Source organism: Calonectris borealis, chromosome 8 (assembly GCF_964195595.1).
Source record: "Calonectris borealis chromosome 8, bCalBor7.hap1.2, whole genome shotgun sequence".
In the NCBI taxonomy this organism is placed as follows: Eukaryota; Metazoa; Chordata; class Aves; order Procellariiformes; family Procellariidae; genus Calonectris; species Calonectris borealis.
Window position 1 is genome coordinate 8,311,749 of NC_134319.1, and position 14,453 is coordinate 8,326,201.

General features: G+C 41.9%; 1 protein-coding gene across 1 annotated transcript in view; it reads right to left on the reverse strand.

Moving 5' to 3' along the window:
• Window positions 1–14,453, reverse strand: part of ELAVL4 (ELAV like RNA binding protein 4) — a 40,987-nt gene that overhangs the window by 12,076 nt on the left and 14,458 nt on the right. The window contains 1 exon segment of the mRNA XM_075155800.1: window positions 5,490–5,593. Coding sequence (XP_075011901.1) covers window positions 5,490–5,593 — 104 coding nt within the window.

Consider the following 14,453-nt stretch of genomic DNA (forward strand, 5'->3'; position numbering starts at 1 on the left):
AAAGGAACTGTAGAACAACTACATCCCAAATCTGCAGCTTGTAAATGCCTGTGATCTGAATTTTCAGGGATGGAAAGGAGCGCATGCTTTTTTTACACCTCTACCCTCTACAAAGCTTTGCTGGAGCTCAGGGGGAAACGCAGCCGAGCGCGCCTGAAGGCAGCGGAGAGCCGGCAGAGCACGCGGGTGCAGCACACGCTGCGTCCCTGTACGCACGGGGAGCCCAATGCAACTGCATACACGGGAAGCTGAAGAATGCAAACCCCTCTGCACCGCAGCCCAACATGCTCAGATCCTCCCAGCGTCTTCCATCCCCTGAGACCCTCCATCTCCTCTGCCTCACAAAACACCTAAGCCCTCTCTGTGCCTTCCTCTCTGTATTTCGTTTTCCCCAGCTCTCCCACAAATCAGAGTACCCCCAGATCTCTCCGTACACCCTCCCCTTACCACCCGGCCTTGCGCAACATCCCATCTCTTCACTGGGAGAAGCAGCTGCAGGTGGTGGCCGGCTGGCTCGGTGGCAGGTAGCCCCCGGGGAGGCTACAGGAAAATACGAGTGGGAAAACACAGCATTTTCGGCGGAGAGTTGCACCAAGGGCACCCAACATCAGAGCTCCGCTACTGTAACTAGCAGCAAGCCAGCCCTCTCTGGCTGCAACGCAAGTTGTTGGGTTTAAGTCCCCTCCCCGTACCTCCCAAGCGGTTTGGGACAGGGTGCAGGGGATGCAGCTCTCTTCCCCATCGCTGGCTGCCGCAGCCTTCCTCCTCCCCTGCCCTGTGCGTCCTGCACCTGCTGAGCACGACGGGAGGGCAATCTTCTTGAGAAATGACTTTGTAGGACGGAGAAGTCCGAGGTTGCTGTTATTTGGTTACCCTACAGCGACCGGATGGTTTGTAGTTTTGCAGGCAATCACAAGAATTAACATGGACAGATTTAGAGCCTAAACCTTGTAGAAATATCTGACATTTTGAAAAACGCCAGAGAAACCAAGATAAATAGCAAGATCTTTGAGCAGTAATGTTACTACTTTATTTCCAGAAAACAGAATTACTTTCTCCCACAGCCCTATTCACTGCATTTTAAACCAGGACCATCCAATCCTATTGATCACAACAGGAGAGTAAAGCAGAAATAAACATTTTGAACTAACAACAGGAAGTGTCAAAATAGCAGTCGCTATATTTCATGTTATTTATTCAACTTAACTGAAAATGAAAATAATTAGAGAAAGCCTCTGACCACAGAGGAATGAGCCTATCTGTCTGGTATTTTACCATCTGATAGATTTGATGGATTGAAAGAGTGGAAGGCACCAAGGGCTCAGAGAACCCAGATCCCTTCTCCCCTCCCCGGGACTTCTCCCTTTGCTCCAGCAGTGTCACGGCGTGCTGCCTGCCCTGCGAGGGAAGGAAGAAACCAACCTACTTCTCAGGCGACAGGGACAAGGAAGGAGGGGGGGACACAAGACCACGCTGCAGGGGGTCATTGGCTTTTTTTAGATTTTTAACTTCCTTTCAAAACTCTGTTCCGCCCTTGTTCCAGCATCCCCCGACATGAAGCCAGGTCACCTGAATCCCCATGTAAATTGTAAAACGCTTCCTTCGCATCCTTTCAGACGCTGTCCTTTTTTTCCAGGGCAAAGCAGCACAGTTTAAACAATCTGTACCCCATGCATCACACATCTTATTTTCTTTCTGATATCTGATGCAACTGAATTGCCAGGCAATCTTCAACAGCAGCAGTGACCTTTCATATGCTTTTACGGATGGGCAAATTTAATTTCTAAAAATAGATTCAATTTCTGGAATATATATTTATTTCCACACACACTGTATCTTCCCTCATCCTAAGCTGTTTTGTAGAATTATGTCAAGCTTTAGCTGTAAAAATAAAGTGAAGCCCTTCTCCCTCACAAGATGATGCTGCTACGAAATGGTGTAAATAAAATATGCGCTATGCTGAGGAGGAACATAGCGTCTATAACCTATTACCAAACGCGTAACACTTCCTTCAATGCCTTCCCCAAACAGATATTCTGTAAATAGTCACCTCTCGACTTTGACTTGAAAGGGCATCATTGACTTAAATAAAATGCACATAAATATTTTAGCTGCTACAGTGAAAAGGGATTATTTATTGTAACAATGAAATAATAAAAAGAACATTTCTTCAGTTATTCTAGTCCGCACATCTGAGAGCAGACTGTGCCTAGCTGTTTTGCTGATCCTGCCATAAAACCAGTTCCTCCTGTGACTGCATGGCTGTTCTGCGAGGCATCAGGAGACGGAGAACATTAAGCTGCCACGAAAATGTTACAGAGTAAGAAAAACAGGATTTGGGGACACATGCAGAAAATATATATTTTTTTTTAAACAGGAATTAAGCCTCGAGGGGTCAAAAAGTGAGTGCAAATATGACCCCCCAGAGCCAGCTCACGTTCACTCCAGGTGCAAGGGACAGCAGAGCCCACGACTGTGTGAGCAGGGAGATGGACACAGCCAGCAGGACCAAGGTGACCTTGGCAAGCAGAAGTAATTTGCCCCTGTAGAAGGGCTTTCACAGATTATACATTTCAACTTTCCATCAAAACAGCTTCCAAACAAAAGGTAGCCAGAGAAATGCTACCTGCAGGGCTGCAGCTACCCAGCGTACATGGGCAGAGGCCAAGGTTCAGCCTATCCATCTACAGGACATTACAGATTCATTCTGGGGCGTAAAACCCAACCACACTCACGAAGGAAACAGAACAAGGTAATGCTCCGGTACTCTTCCAGATCAATGTTATTCTAGTATTTAATTGAATATTTTTTAGCCTACAAAACTATACGCCACCAAATCCCTTTCTATATGTTCCTTTGAGACAGGCTTTTTTAATGCACCAGAAGTGCATTTTTAGTAACTGTAAAGGACATCTAGCTAGACTAAAGTAATCGTCTCTGACAATTAAATATAGCTATTCTATGAATTAATACACTTCAACCTTACAATAAATCACAGCGAGATGCTGGAAAGGGGCGTGCGGGGGCAACAGGCAAGCTAGGAGGCGTCAGCGGCACCCAGTGCGATTTCTCGCCACTTTGCAACCATTTGGAAACGAGGGACCCCTCCGGTGACACGGGCACGGCCGGGAGCGGTAAAAACACACGAGTTGCCACTCAGCTAGCGTGAGCATTGGGAAACCACCATCCCCACCACACAGTACTAGGGAAGCAGACCTAATTTATTAAGATTTCTAAGAGCAAAACATAATTAAAAATACAAAAAAACCCAAGGGGGCAAGGTGAGGTAATCGCGTGTGATTCTGCAATTAAAAATTGGGTTGGAAACTGCCAATTAGACGTCCATGTGTCCAAAGCTTGAATAGAAGGCTCCCTTGGGTTGGTTTTAGGCAACTGCATAAACACTTACTTGAAAACAATTTTATTTAAGAAAAAGCCTATACATATCTTCCCGATCACTGAAGAAATTATGCGGCTCCTGTGCATGTCGGTTCGGTCAACCTCTTTGCTTATTATTAAAGTTTAACAGCTTTAAAGAGCCCAACAAAATGTCATGTATTCTATAAAAGTCTACTAGCTATAAATAAGTACGAAAAACCCAAACCTAATAAACTACTCGTATTCATAAAATTTATACTGAATTAAAAAAAAAAAAAGAAAAAACATTCCACAAAGATGTTTTAGCATGGGAAGTTCCTGGATAACAAAAATCTTACCATAGGCGATAAAAAGGAAGGCATACTGGTTTAATTTTGCATATGAGAGAAATGTAAAATAATAATTGCGGTGGGTTGGAGTTTTTGGAGGCCTTTTTGTAGCTTATGTTTCTTGTAACCTTGGAATATTATGAATGCAGTAGCATTGCTCTGGCTCACAAAAATCAAAAAAAGCAGAGGCAAAGCAACATAGGTACTTAGGACAAGAAATGTAGCACCTTTGCTAACGCTGAATAATGTTCACAATATAAAAGTGCTGATTAAAAACTGATCTAGACTTTTCAAGTTCTACTGAGTTTTTAATAAAGTAGTTAGAAGATAGGTTAGTACTTTCAAAATTTTATATTTTTCCTGATAACGCGCTTTTAAAAGCAATTTGGAGAGCAACTTACTGCTCAACTTTTCACTGTAAGCGGAAACTGCTGAGTCCGAGCATGTATTTCCACCTGCAGCAGTAGATAAGACGGTAGATTTGCTGCTTTGCCTTACATATTCCTGTAAGTTTTTCTATTTAACTCTACAAAATCATGCTGTGAGCATTTTGATATATGGCCCACATACATTTCTATGGGATGGAACCTGGCTGGTTTAAGGGAGCTTTGGAAGCAGCTTTCTCTATAGAATCCATGCAGCTACTCCACCACTTTCATAACCCTCAGCTCAGGACTTCTGCTCTTCACTAATCAAACAGACCAGGGAAAAGCTTGCTTGAAACAATCCTTAGAGATGCACAGGAATCCAACAAATATTTTTGCTTTAGGGAATACCACTTTGTCCAAACCAAAACCTTTAGTGAGAAAGCGTAAGTACAACTAAAGTATTGACCATACGGTATCTTTTTTGGAAGATATGAAATCACTGACATTATTCGTACCAATATTTTCAGAAGTAAAAATTCTATTTTTATATTCTTTAACATTTTTGGCTTTGAAACACAAATTAAGCACAGAAGAAAAATTAACAAAATGGTACAAATCAAAAGCCAGCATTCAAATATGATCAAAGTAGCTTCAGATAATTTGAATCAGATCTGCTGTTTGTTCCCCTTCAATTTTTTGATTCACATTCCTTAAGCTGTATTATTTGTCAGAATACAGGATGTGGATATCTTCCGCAAGCAGTTTCAAAAAAGCTTTAGCAGCCATGCAGCAAAAAACGTGACAGTGTAGAAACTTGCTTTTCTTGTGAGACCACTAAAGAAGGTCGTTGAATAACTAATGGTCTATTACAACAATGAAATGAGGGACTTCAGCGGGATCTCTAATCCCTCCAGCTTTTAAAAGAATAAATCAAACTAAGCATGGGGAAATTGAGAAAAAATGTTTAGTGGTTTTTTTTTTTGAGAATGACATATTCTAACTTCAGAGAAACATACCTTCAACACCTGATAATGATATGAGTGTCACTAAAAGAGACTTCCATGTCAAGGTATTTCCCATTAAAACACAAGAAAATGTGTAACTTATGAATACACCGTCACGTACTTCACGTCTGTTCGTGGATAACTGTATCACTACGGCTGTTTTATTCTACGTTTAAGCCTCACTGCAATGCTTTAAGGAGCTTCCTGTTAGTTTCCCCCCCATACCACAGCAGCAATTTCAGAGAAGAGATATTTGATCTTCTGCACGTCCTCCCATTGTTCCAAGGAGGAGCTTGTTAGCTGAGTGCCCCTTACAATGGAGATTAAAATAGTGATGAAATCGCCAGAAACCATTTCAACTACTTTCTCCGCTTCCTGAACTGAGCAAAAGGTGTTTTATATTGTCTTACCTTTATGGTTTTGGTCTGGAGTCTGAGTCCATTTAAAGTGTTAATGGCTTTCTCTGCATCCTTTGGATCAATATAGTTAACGAATCCATACCCTAAACTCTGCCCTGTTGAAACACAAGAAACAAAGAAAAAAGGACTCAGTATTCTTTTTAATCACAGGAACAACTTCCAAGAGTGGGATCACAATTTTCTCACACCGTTCATTTCATCCCTGCTTTCCCCTATGGCCTCTATGCCGTTCTTCACTACTTCATAATCTCATTAATACAGTGGAAGCCAACATAAAAATTGTAAATTGCTGCTCTGAAGATCCTGCTTTAAAAAAAGAAGCACCCGCCACCCTGCCTTCCCCAGGAGTTTACTGAAAAGCATGTATGAGGCTCGACAGCAGCAGAATTGTGTAACAGTTCTGTGCCGAGTTCCTAATAAATTAACTGGCTGACCTGGCAGAGCAGTAACAAGGCCACCTCTTAGAAATGATAAAAAAACATACACATGTACTTTTGCTACTGTTTATAAACAAGTTTATAAGTGTTTAAAATGCAAAAATTAGGAAACAGTGTTTTAACACTAACCTTGAAGCAGCTGACTGAGAAACAGACAGCAACCTTTACATCTCATTTTATTGCTCAGTGAGCAGCCAGTAAATAGGAAGAGAAAGGACAGATCAAATTGCAGTAGGGTAAGAGACCACAGCAAAGCTTTCCTCTGTCTATTAGCGATGACAGCAGAACCAAAACAGTACAACAACTACTGCTGCGCACGGGATGGCACGAGCCCACTTTAGCAGCCAAAATAATTTCAACAGCTTCTGTTTTACTAGCGAGATCTGTGTTTGCATTTGCAGCAGAAAGGAGACCTGGTTAAGAGCTGGGATAAGTAACACAGGGCTGGAGAGGCCGTGCTGCTAGCACCACAGATACTCATCCACGCAGCACAGGGACAGAGCTGTGGGTCTGCAGCGGGCTGCGAGAACGCCTACCAGAGCAGTACCTTTTCCCGATTCCCAAGTACCAGTTCTGCAGCATCAATTCTATTAACGCAACGTGACAGACAGCCGCTTCCAGATCCCTTCCTCCTTGAGCCTCCTACTGAAGTTATTTTACACATTTGGAAAACACAGCAGTTCTTACGTTTTTTTTATGAAGGCACATCCACTTAAAAACAAACACAGATAATCAAATTTCAAGCATAAGCAAGCCCAAGCAGGCAGGCAGGCAAGCAGTCCGGCATTTCAGCCACGCTCCTTGTCGCACACCCCTCGGTGTATCTGGAGAAGAGCAAGCCAAAAGACACTGATGTGCAGGGGAACCAAGTGCTCCTGCTCACAGGCAGCGAGAAAGGAGACGCGAAAATCCCTCCCAAGGAGAAGGGCAGCACTTGTGGAAGATTTCTATCCGCAGCAGCAGCGAACAGCGACCCAGCTCCTGCTCACCAGGAGCAAGTGGAGGTTGGGAAAGCAGCTGCACACCAAGTGCCTTGATGTACCCTGCAGGCACGGATCCTGCCTCCCAAGCACAAAGCTTTGTTTCTTTGTCTCCTGGACTACCAAAAAGCATCTGTGTGTTTCTCAAAGTCAGACACCACAAAAAATACAGCATTCGCTGTAACACAAATACAGGGAGCACTTCTGTCTTACGAAATCAGATCAAAGCACTAGAAGCTGCTAACTATGCGATGGAAGACCTTAAAAATCCATGGAAACACTGCAGTTCATGCCTAAAATGCCCACATGCAGGCCTAAGGATAAGAAATGGCTGTTTTAAACTACAGTATATCCAGGGAGCAATTCCATCCAATCAATTTAAATTCAGGGGAAAAAAAAAAAGTATAAAAACATACCCAGTCTTCCTGGAGAGCCGAATTAATCTCATAAAAAATATTCTCACTCAAGTTACACGACATTAACCAAGAACGAGCTGAAGTCTGACTGAGCAAGAAGCCTGGAGCAGAAATACTGTATAGATACTTTCCATGCCACACTTTGCTCTTCTTGTCTACCCGAGATACTTTACACAGCCCCAATCCCTATGCCTCTGAACACATCAAATCCTTAATACATTTAATCCTAAACAGTCCTAGGCAGAAGGAAGCCATTCTCTAGGAAACAGACTTCTTTTTACAGAAGAAGGGAGACGCAAGGTCAGGGCTTGGATAACGTGAGTTCACATCCTTATTTTCCCCGTTAACCACCTATTGGCCTCCAGAGGTACGCAGGTACCAGGAGCAGCTGACGCACGGCCCTGGGATTTGTATCAGTCTGAACACGGGCTTCCATGTCCGGCCACTGTTATTCTCACGGCACATGGACTGACCAACCTCTACAGTATATACAATGATTTTTTAATAATCTCTCATAGGAACATTCTCGTTTCTGTAAATACTTCTGCAAGGAAGAGACCATGGATAACAAACCCACAGACCACACAAGCTGTAGGGAAGGGCAATACAAGAAAAGAACGATACGAAAATTTCATAGACCATTCACTCCTTTCCTTGGAGTTCTCCATTAACATTACTCAAGGTATTTAGATATCATCATCTCAGATTCTCACTACCAACTGCAAACATAAACAAATACTTTCTCCAAGGTGAAGGATAAGGAGTGCCAACACGAACAAAGCCATCTGCATGCAGGCCTGCAGAACCTGGCTTAAAGAAAACAATTACATTGTCATAAAGTTTTGCTTAGAACAGTAGGTACACAGAAACATGGTTTCCTTTTGTTAGTATATACTCCTGAACATCATGAAATATATAAAACTTGTAAGAGAATTTAAGGCCTGTTACTCATAAGCTATTGGTTGTGATTTCATATCAAGTATATTAATTGCTATATTGGCTGTATTATATTCTCACAAAAAGGGTGGGTCTACTCAGCATTCTGAGCACTGACTTTCTGTTAATTCAAAAAAAAACCCTTTTACCTTAAAAAACCCTCAAACCCCACACCCTTTGCAGCCTACTGAAATCTTGGTGCAGTTCTTTCAATTCACAAATTCCTGCTGCTGCTTTCTGCCATGCGCTTCACTTTGTACCAGTGAAGCTGAAGGGAGAAAATCTTTCACTTACAAGCTTGCCACTTCAGGGGTATATTTTGTTTGGTTTATTTTGTATTTTAGAGCATCTCCCCTAAACACCATTATTTAATGAAGACAGACACTCCACCCCATCTCAAAAAACTGAAAAGAAAATAAACCCAGAAAAAAAAAAAATTGTGAAAAGCTTTATGACTCCTGGCAGACATCATAAAGTTTTAGTATGCTAAACATTTACAGCTAACAAACCAAAAAACTTATATATCTAGCTAAAAATATTATTTTTGAATTACTCTCAAGAGCAATAAACCTTATGTCAGACAAAACACAGACTCTAGATATGAAAACTAAAAATTGTTACCAGTAAAGGAGAGAAGGATTTGTTCCAGAATACGGTGAAGCAGTATGAACTTTCAGGTTTTTTTCATCATGTACTCTTATTGCATGTGCTCGAAAAGGGTAACATTTCTTTGGACACAATCTGGCAGCATGAAGCAAGCAGCTGGACCTCTCAGTGGGATCCCACACAGACAGTGAAGTTCATTCCCATGCTACACTTCCCAGGAACAGCACCGTAAATAGTAAGTATTTTCTGTGATTTGGAACCCAATAGTTCATTGCATGCTGCGATTCAGTAGGGCAGGCAAGAGATATTTCTAGATGATCCCAAAACACCACCTTGTTTATCACTATTAACATAGCTCTTTCTGAAGGTTTTATCTAGCTTGCAGAAAACGCGTAGTGGACCTCCTACTATGGTCTGGTAAAGAATAGGTCTAAAAGTGAGCGATAACAGGGTTAAAAATGATCAAGGACTTGACAGTCTTAAAAAAAAACCACACGCAAAGCCAAGCCCAAGCTGGTAATGTACATATTTTGTATTTTAGAAGGCTCCATTTCACAGAGCTGAAAAATCACGAAGATTAAAACAAGCCATGAGAAAGAATATGGAAAAATCAATATACCGTGTTTATAACACTTATCCGTACACCCAAAAACCTGCAACTATGAAAAAGGCAGTGCCAGTTAAAGACCTATACCTGCCTTTACTTCCTCTGTAAGCTACTCTGTTTAGGCTAATTCCATATTTAAGTTGAGAAATAAAGGGAAAACAGACAGAAACCAACTTAAGTTAGAACAGAAAAATCATAGGAAACAGAGAAATGAAAAAACCCAGAAAAAAAAAATTTCAGGCTAGTAAAGGTTGGAATAACAAAAGCTTTTTTCTTTTTTCTTTTAGATTACAGAAAACAGATCCCTTAACACTCATGCTGACTCATCAGCAGATAGTAACAGTCCAGAGAAAACAGATGTGTTACGTACACCTGAAGAAGCTATTTGAAGTACTAACTGGACTGGATGACCCAAGTAATTACAGGTCCACCAGTCTAATGCTGAGCGAGGCAAAATTACAGAATATTCTATACTGGACTCTAATAATAAAGAATTAGAGAGGGGTAATAAAATCAATGTCAATCAAATTAGGTCTATGGAAAACAGATTCTGTCAAACTCAACTGACATCCTTCTTGATGAGATTACAAGTTTGACTTATAAATTTTAAGAATGTCAATTTTACAGCATTGATATACTTGGTGTTCTATAAAGCACTTGATTCGGTACTGCTTATTTAATTGACTAAACCAAAATTAACATGGTACATATTAAATGGATTAAAAAAATAATCAGCCAACAGATCTCTAACTGGGAATTGTGAATAGGAAATCACCAGAAAGATGTTTTCCTACAGGTCTTTCTCAGGAAACAGGTCTTGGCCCTAAACTGTTTATTTCCATCGATGAGTGGAAAAAAACCACACTCCTTGCTCCTGAAGGTTGACTGCAGAAAGACGGGATGAAAGAATAAGAACATGGAGGACAGAGTGAAGGTGCAAAACAATTTGAGCTCCTCAGTAAACTACAAATACGTAAATTTAGATAGCACAAACCCAAGATTACGTCCCAACAAACCAAGAACCATGGCATACTTTCCAGATGGGAAATGAAGGACTCGGATACACGGTGACAGATAATCAACCACATCTCAAGCTTGCAATGCTGCCAAAAGGGTTGAAATGATTCTTTGTGGCATAAAAGTCACACACTCAAAAAGGGAAAGAAAAGCCACTGCTTCTCATCTGGCTGCGTGCTTCGCTGCCGAAGCGCTGTGCCTAGTCCTGGCGTACACGCTTCAATAAAGATATTGATGCCTTGGCGATGGTGCCGTGAGAATAGACTATAGGATTGAAAAACTCTTTCAGTTGAAAGATGGGGGTCAATCCATCTACCTGATCAAAAAAGGTTAAGTTGAATCTTAACCGTACTACATTAGTACTCATCTGAAGTACAGATTGATTTTTTTTTTTTAATGATGTCTGTCCAGCAGATAAAACATGGGAGTTTTGTATCCCAAGTCCCATCACTTGGCAGAGAAACAAGAGCACTTGAAACAAGAGAAACTAGACTAGAAACAAAGCAAATGCTGTTTTCCTGGGGAAGGCATTTGTTCCATTTTGACATTGAAGGTAACAGATTATTTTAGCTACCTACAAACCATTTTGTCAGCTCTTCTACCACTGGAAATCTGAAAGTTCAGGTTTTTTTTCTGAAAGCGATGCTCTAGCTGAAGCAAGAATTAATCCAGGGAAGGTTCTGGCAAGATGTGTTAAGTGCTCAATAATCTCTTCTACTCTGAAGCTCTACAAATACACTGTTCCTGCTGGTTGTTCTCTGTACAGCTCCTTCTGCAATCATTCCCACAAGGAAAGCAGAAGTAACCTACTTTTTCAGACAAGTTTGAAGCCTTCCTATTGCTGGAAACTATTCTAAAAGCAACATATAGAAGACTACAACTTTGAATTGCTCACCTGTGACTGGATAAGTTACAAAAGTTTAAGAAAATATCATTTTTTTCTTGAAAAATAAATTACTTTGAATGCAAAGTCACAATAAAGGACTATGGTCCCCCCTACAAACAGTTACTCATGAAAACAAGCACAGAATGGGACAGCAACAATGCAAACTGCCTTAAATCGTGGTTTTGTTGTCCCCTGCCCAGATGTAAAACCTAATTAAAGCTGCCTGTCTGGCAGCCATAACACGAGCGCCGCCGAGCACCGATGCTCTTCTTTGACACAATCCCTTCCTTCAGAAGTAGGCCATGTCTGACAGCTCATCTCCTATTAGCCAGGCAGAAGCTGTCAGACAGCAACAGCCTTCAGTCACTCCGGGTTTGGGACCAAAAGATAAAATAATGCTCGCCATGAATTCTCCGAGCCTCCCAGCTCCAACTTTTGCTTGTTCCTCAGCAAATGTTTAGGGAAGAAACTGGTGCCAGGGTGAGCTTCTCTATCGAAGCAGCTGAGCTCAACTTGCTGTCCACCTGCGACTCTTCCAAGCAGACCTGCACATGCTCTTCAACCTTCCCCAGCGATTCTCATAAATTGGGGACATTCCTAATAAATACCACTTACGGATGGCTGGCAAGGAAAGCAGCAAGCAAGAGAGAGAGGCAAGAGGAAGACTAGTCACGCTTTCCATCTTCTAAGTAACAGAAGAGACTTACTGACGTTCACGGTAGGCCCTGCTCCAGCTGGTAGTCCCATTTCAGAGCACAACCCTGTGAGCCTCCAAAACATTTCAAAAGTGTTTTAAACACATTCCTGGAAGGACAAAGAATGACTGCAACTCATATGAAAAGCTGTGTGTAGTTACATAAATATCCTTGAGAAAATATATTCAAAATGTACAAAGAGGTCCAAGTGAATTGCCTGCTTCATTTTTTTTTTTCCTTTGGTTTCTATCACAGTTACCAACAAATAAAGCGTTTACCTAAAAAAAGAAGGTAAGCTAGGGAGAGAAGATTCAGATCAAGGAAAAACGAGATCTGATCATGAAACCAGTTCAAACCCTGTTCCTTGTCTGATTTTTTTAATACCAGTAACATCAGTGTCATTCATCCTCCGTCCCTTCATCGAGGAGAAGCACCTGCTGTCACCCCAGCGATGCACACTGCGGTCACAGAAGTAGTAAACCAGGAGGGAAGCAGCTTCTGCGCACAATCCTCCCAGGACCAAACAACTAAACTAAGGCCATCACTGTCACAATTCCTTGTAATCCAACTATGAAGGTAACTTGTTCTGTGCTTAGTGCAGCTCTATCACAGCATCCATTTAGTCTACAGCTTATTTAGAATACAGACTAGGATTTGATACATGTTGTCCCTGAATAGCAAGAAAGCATCTTTCTCCTACTACAATATAACTATCACTTTTGCAAGAATTTAGGGAAAAATGTGTAGTCTTTCAAAGCAAAAGTGGGAGAAGGATGAATAGTAAATAACTTGGTTTTTGCCTTTTGCACGAAGGTGACCGGGTACAAGCGTTGTTTGGGAACCTTCCACCAAATGACTATTTCAGGTGCCCTTGGTTAGTTCTTTTGAGAAGATGTCCCTTCTAGATTAGGAAAAGTCAGCTGTATTGAAATGCAATCCAATCTAGAGCCCTAGATTTGATGCTACAGTGCACTTACAATGAAGGAGCACGACTTATCCTTGGTTAAAAACAGCCATCAGGAAAATTTGAGGTGTCAGTAGAAGATCCTCCTTCCTAAGATCCTACCGGAGAAGCAAGCCAGGTTCCAGGCTTGCACTGGGATACCCTTATAACAGATCCCCTCCTAAAAAACATGTTTGTAGTTTCATAACAAGTAAGTAAGCAAATCTAAACCCAAACCTCAGGGAGAATCTATCTGTGTTCCACAGGTGAAGACTAGCTCTAGCTAGAGCATCTGTAAAGGCATACACGCTGACAGAAACCTGCTCAGATGGGACAAGATTCCTCAAGCAAACTCTTCCCCTAAGGCACTAGAGCCCTGATCCCCAAATAGCAAAGGCTGGGCCCTCCCCATAGGACATCTGCAAGGAGAAAATTCTTATCACTGCCTTAATCCTGGCAATGCCAGAGAGACTCAAATAAAAGCTCGTTTGCATAGGAGACAGGCCTTTTTGGGGGGATCGAGGGGAGTCACGAGTTGCATGATGAGCTCCCACAGGAGCTCTACGCACACAGGATTTAATATATCCCAGTCCAAGTGGAAGGGGCTTCTTCGCACCAGGCCTTCTCCAACAGAGACTCTGCTACGTGATTAAAAAAAATCCCCCAAAGGAAGCCCTTGCAAACAGCGTGCTACATCCCACGTAAAACTCTCCCTCGGGGAGAGGATAAGAGGGAAAATGAACCAGACATACAGACACCACTCACTCAATTTTAATATCTGAATGGGAAGTGCCAGATACCATGACAACAAGCCTAGAAAAATAAAAGGGGAGTGAAAAAAAAAGCGTTGCCCAAAATGTGAAACAAATCCTGTAAGTGTAGCTAAAGAGATCAAATGATTCGCGCTAGTGAGGTAACTGCAAACCCTGGACCTCCGCATCTCTGTTTGGAAGAGAACCACCAGGACCTGAACACAGTGAACTCAAAAACAAAGCAAGACCCCAAAAAACCCACTGCAAGCTCCCCGCAACAGAAAGCAAGGTCATTCAACCAGCACCTTGCCAAGTTCGAAAGCTTCACTTCACCAGGCAGTGCCAGAGGAGATTACATGAGTTTTGTCCTCCTCTGTAGTTTTGACAAATCCCTTAATGCAAGACAGTGTAATTTAATGTCTTGATTTTCAGAGATGCCGAAGCAGTAGCAGTTCTCATGTAAATTAAATACCAATTGACAGTAGCTGCTATCCCTCAAAATTAGACACCGTAATGCTTCTCATTCTGGAGAAGCCCCATACCTCCATCCAGAAAACAGAACAAGATGGAGCATGCTTTGACAGAGCTTGCTGCTGCCCAGCACCACTAGATCCTTCCGAAAATCCTACTCCTGGAGAAATTTCAAGAGGACTTTCAAAAACAGGCATTTACTCCATTTT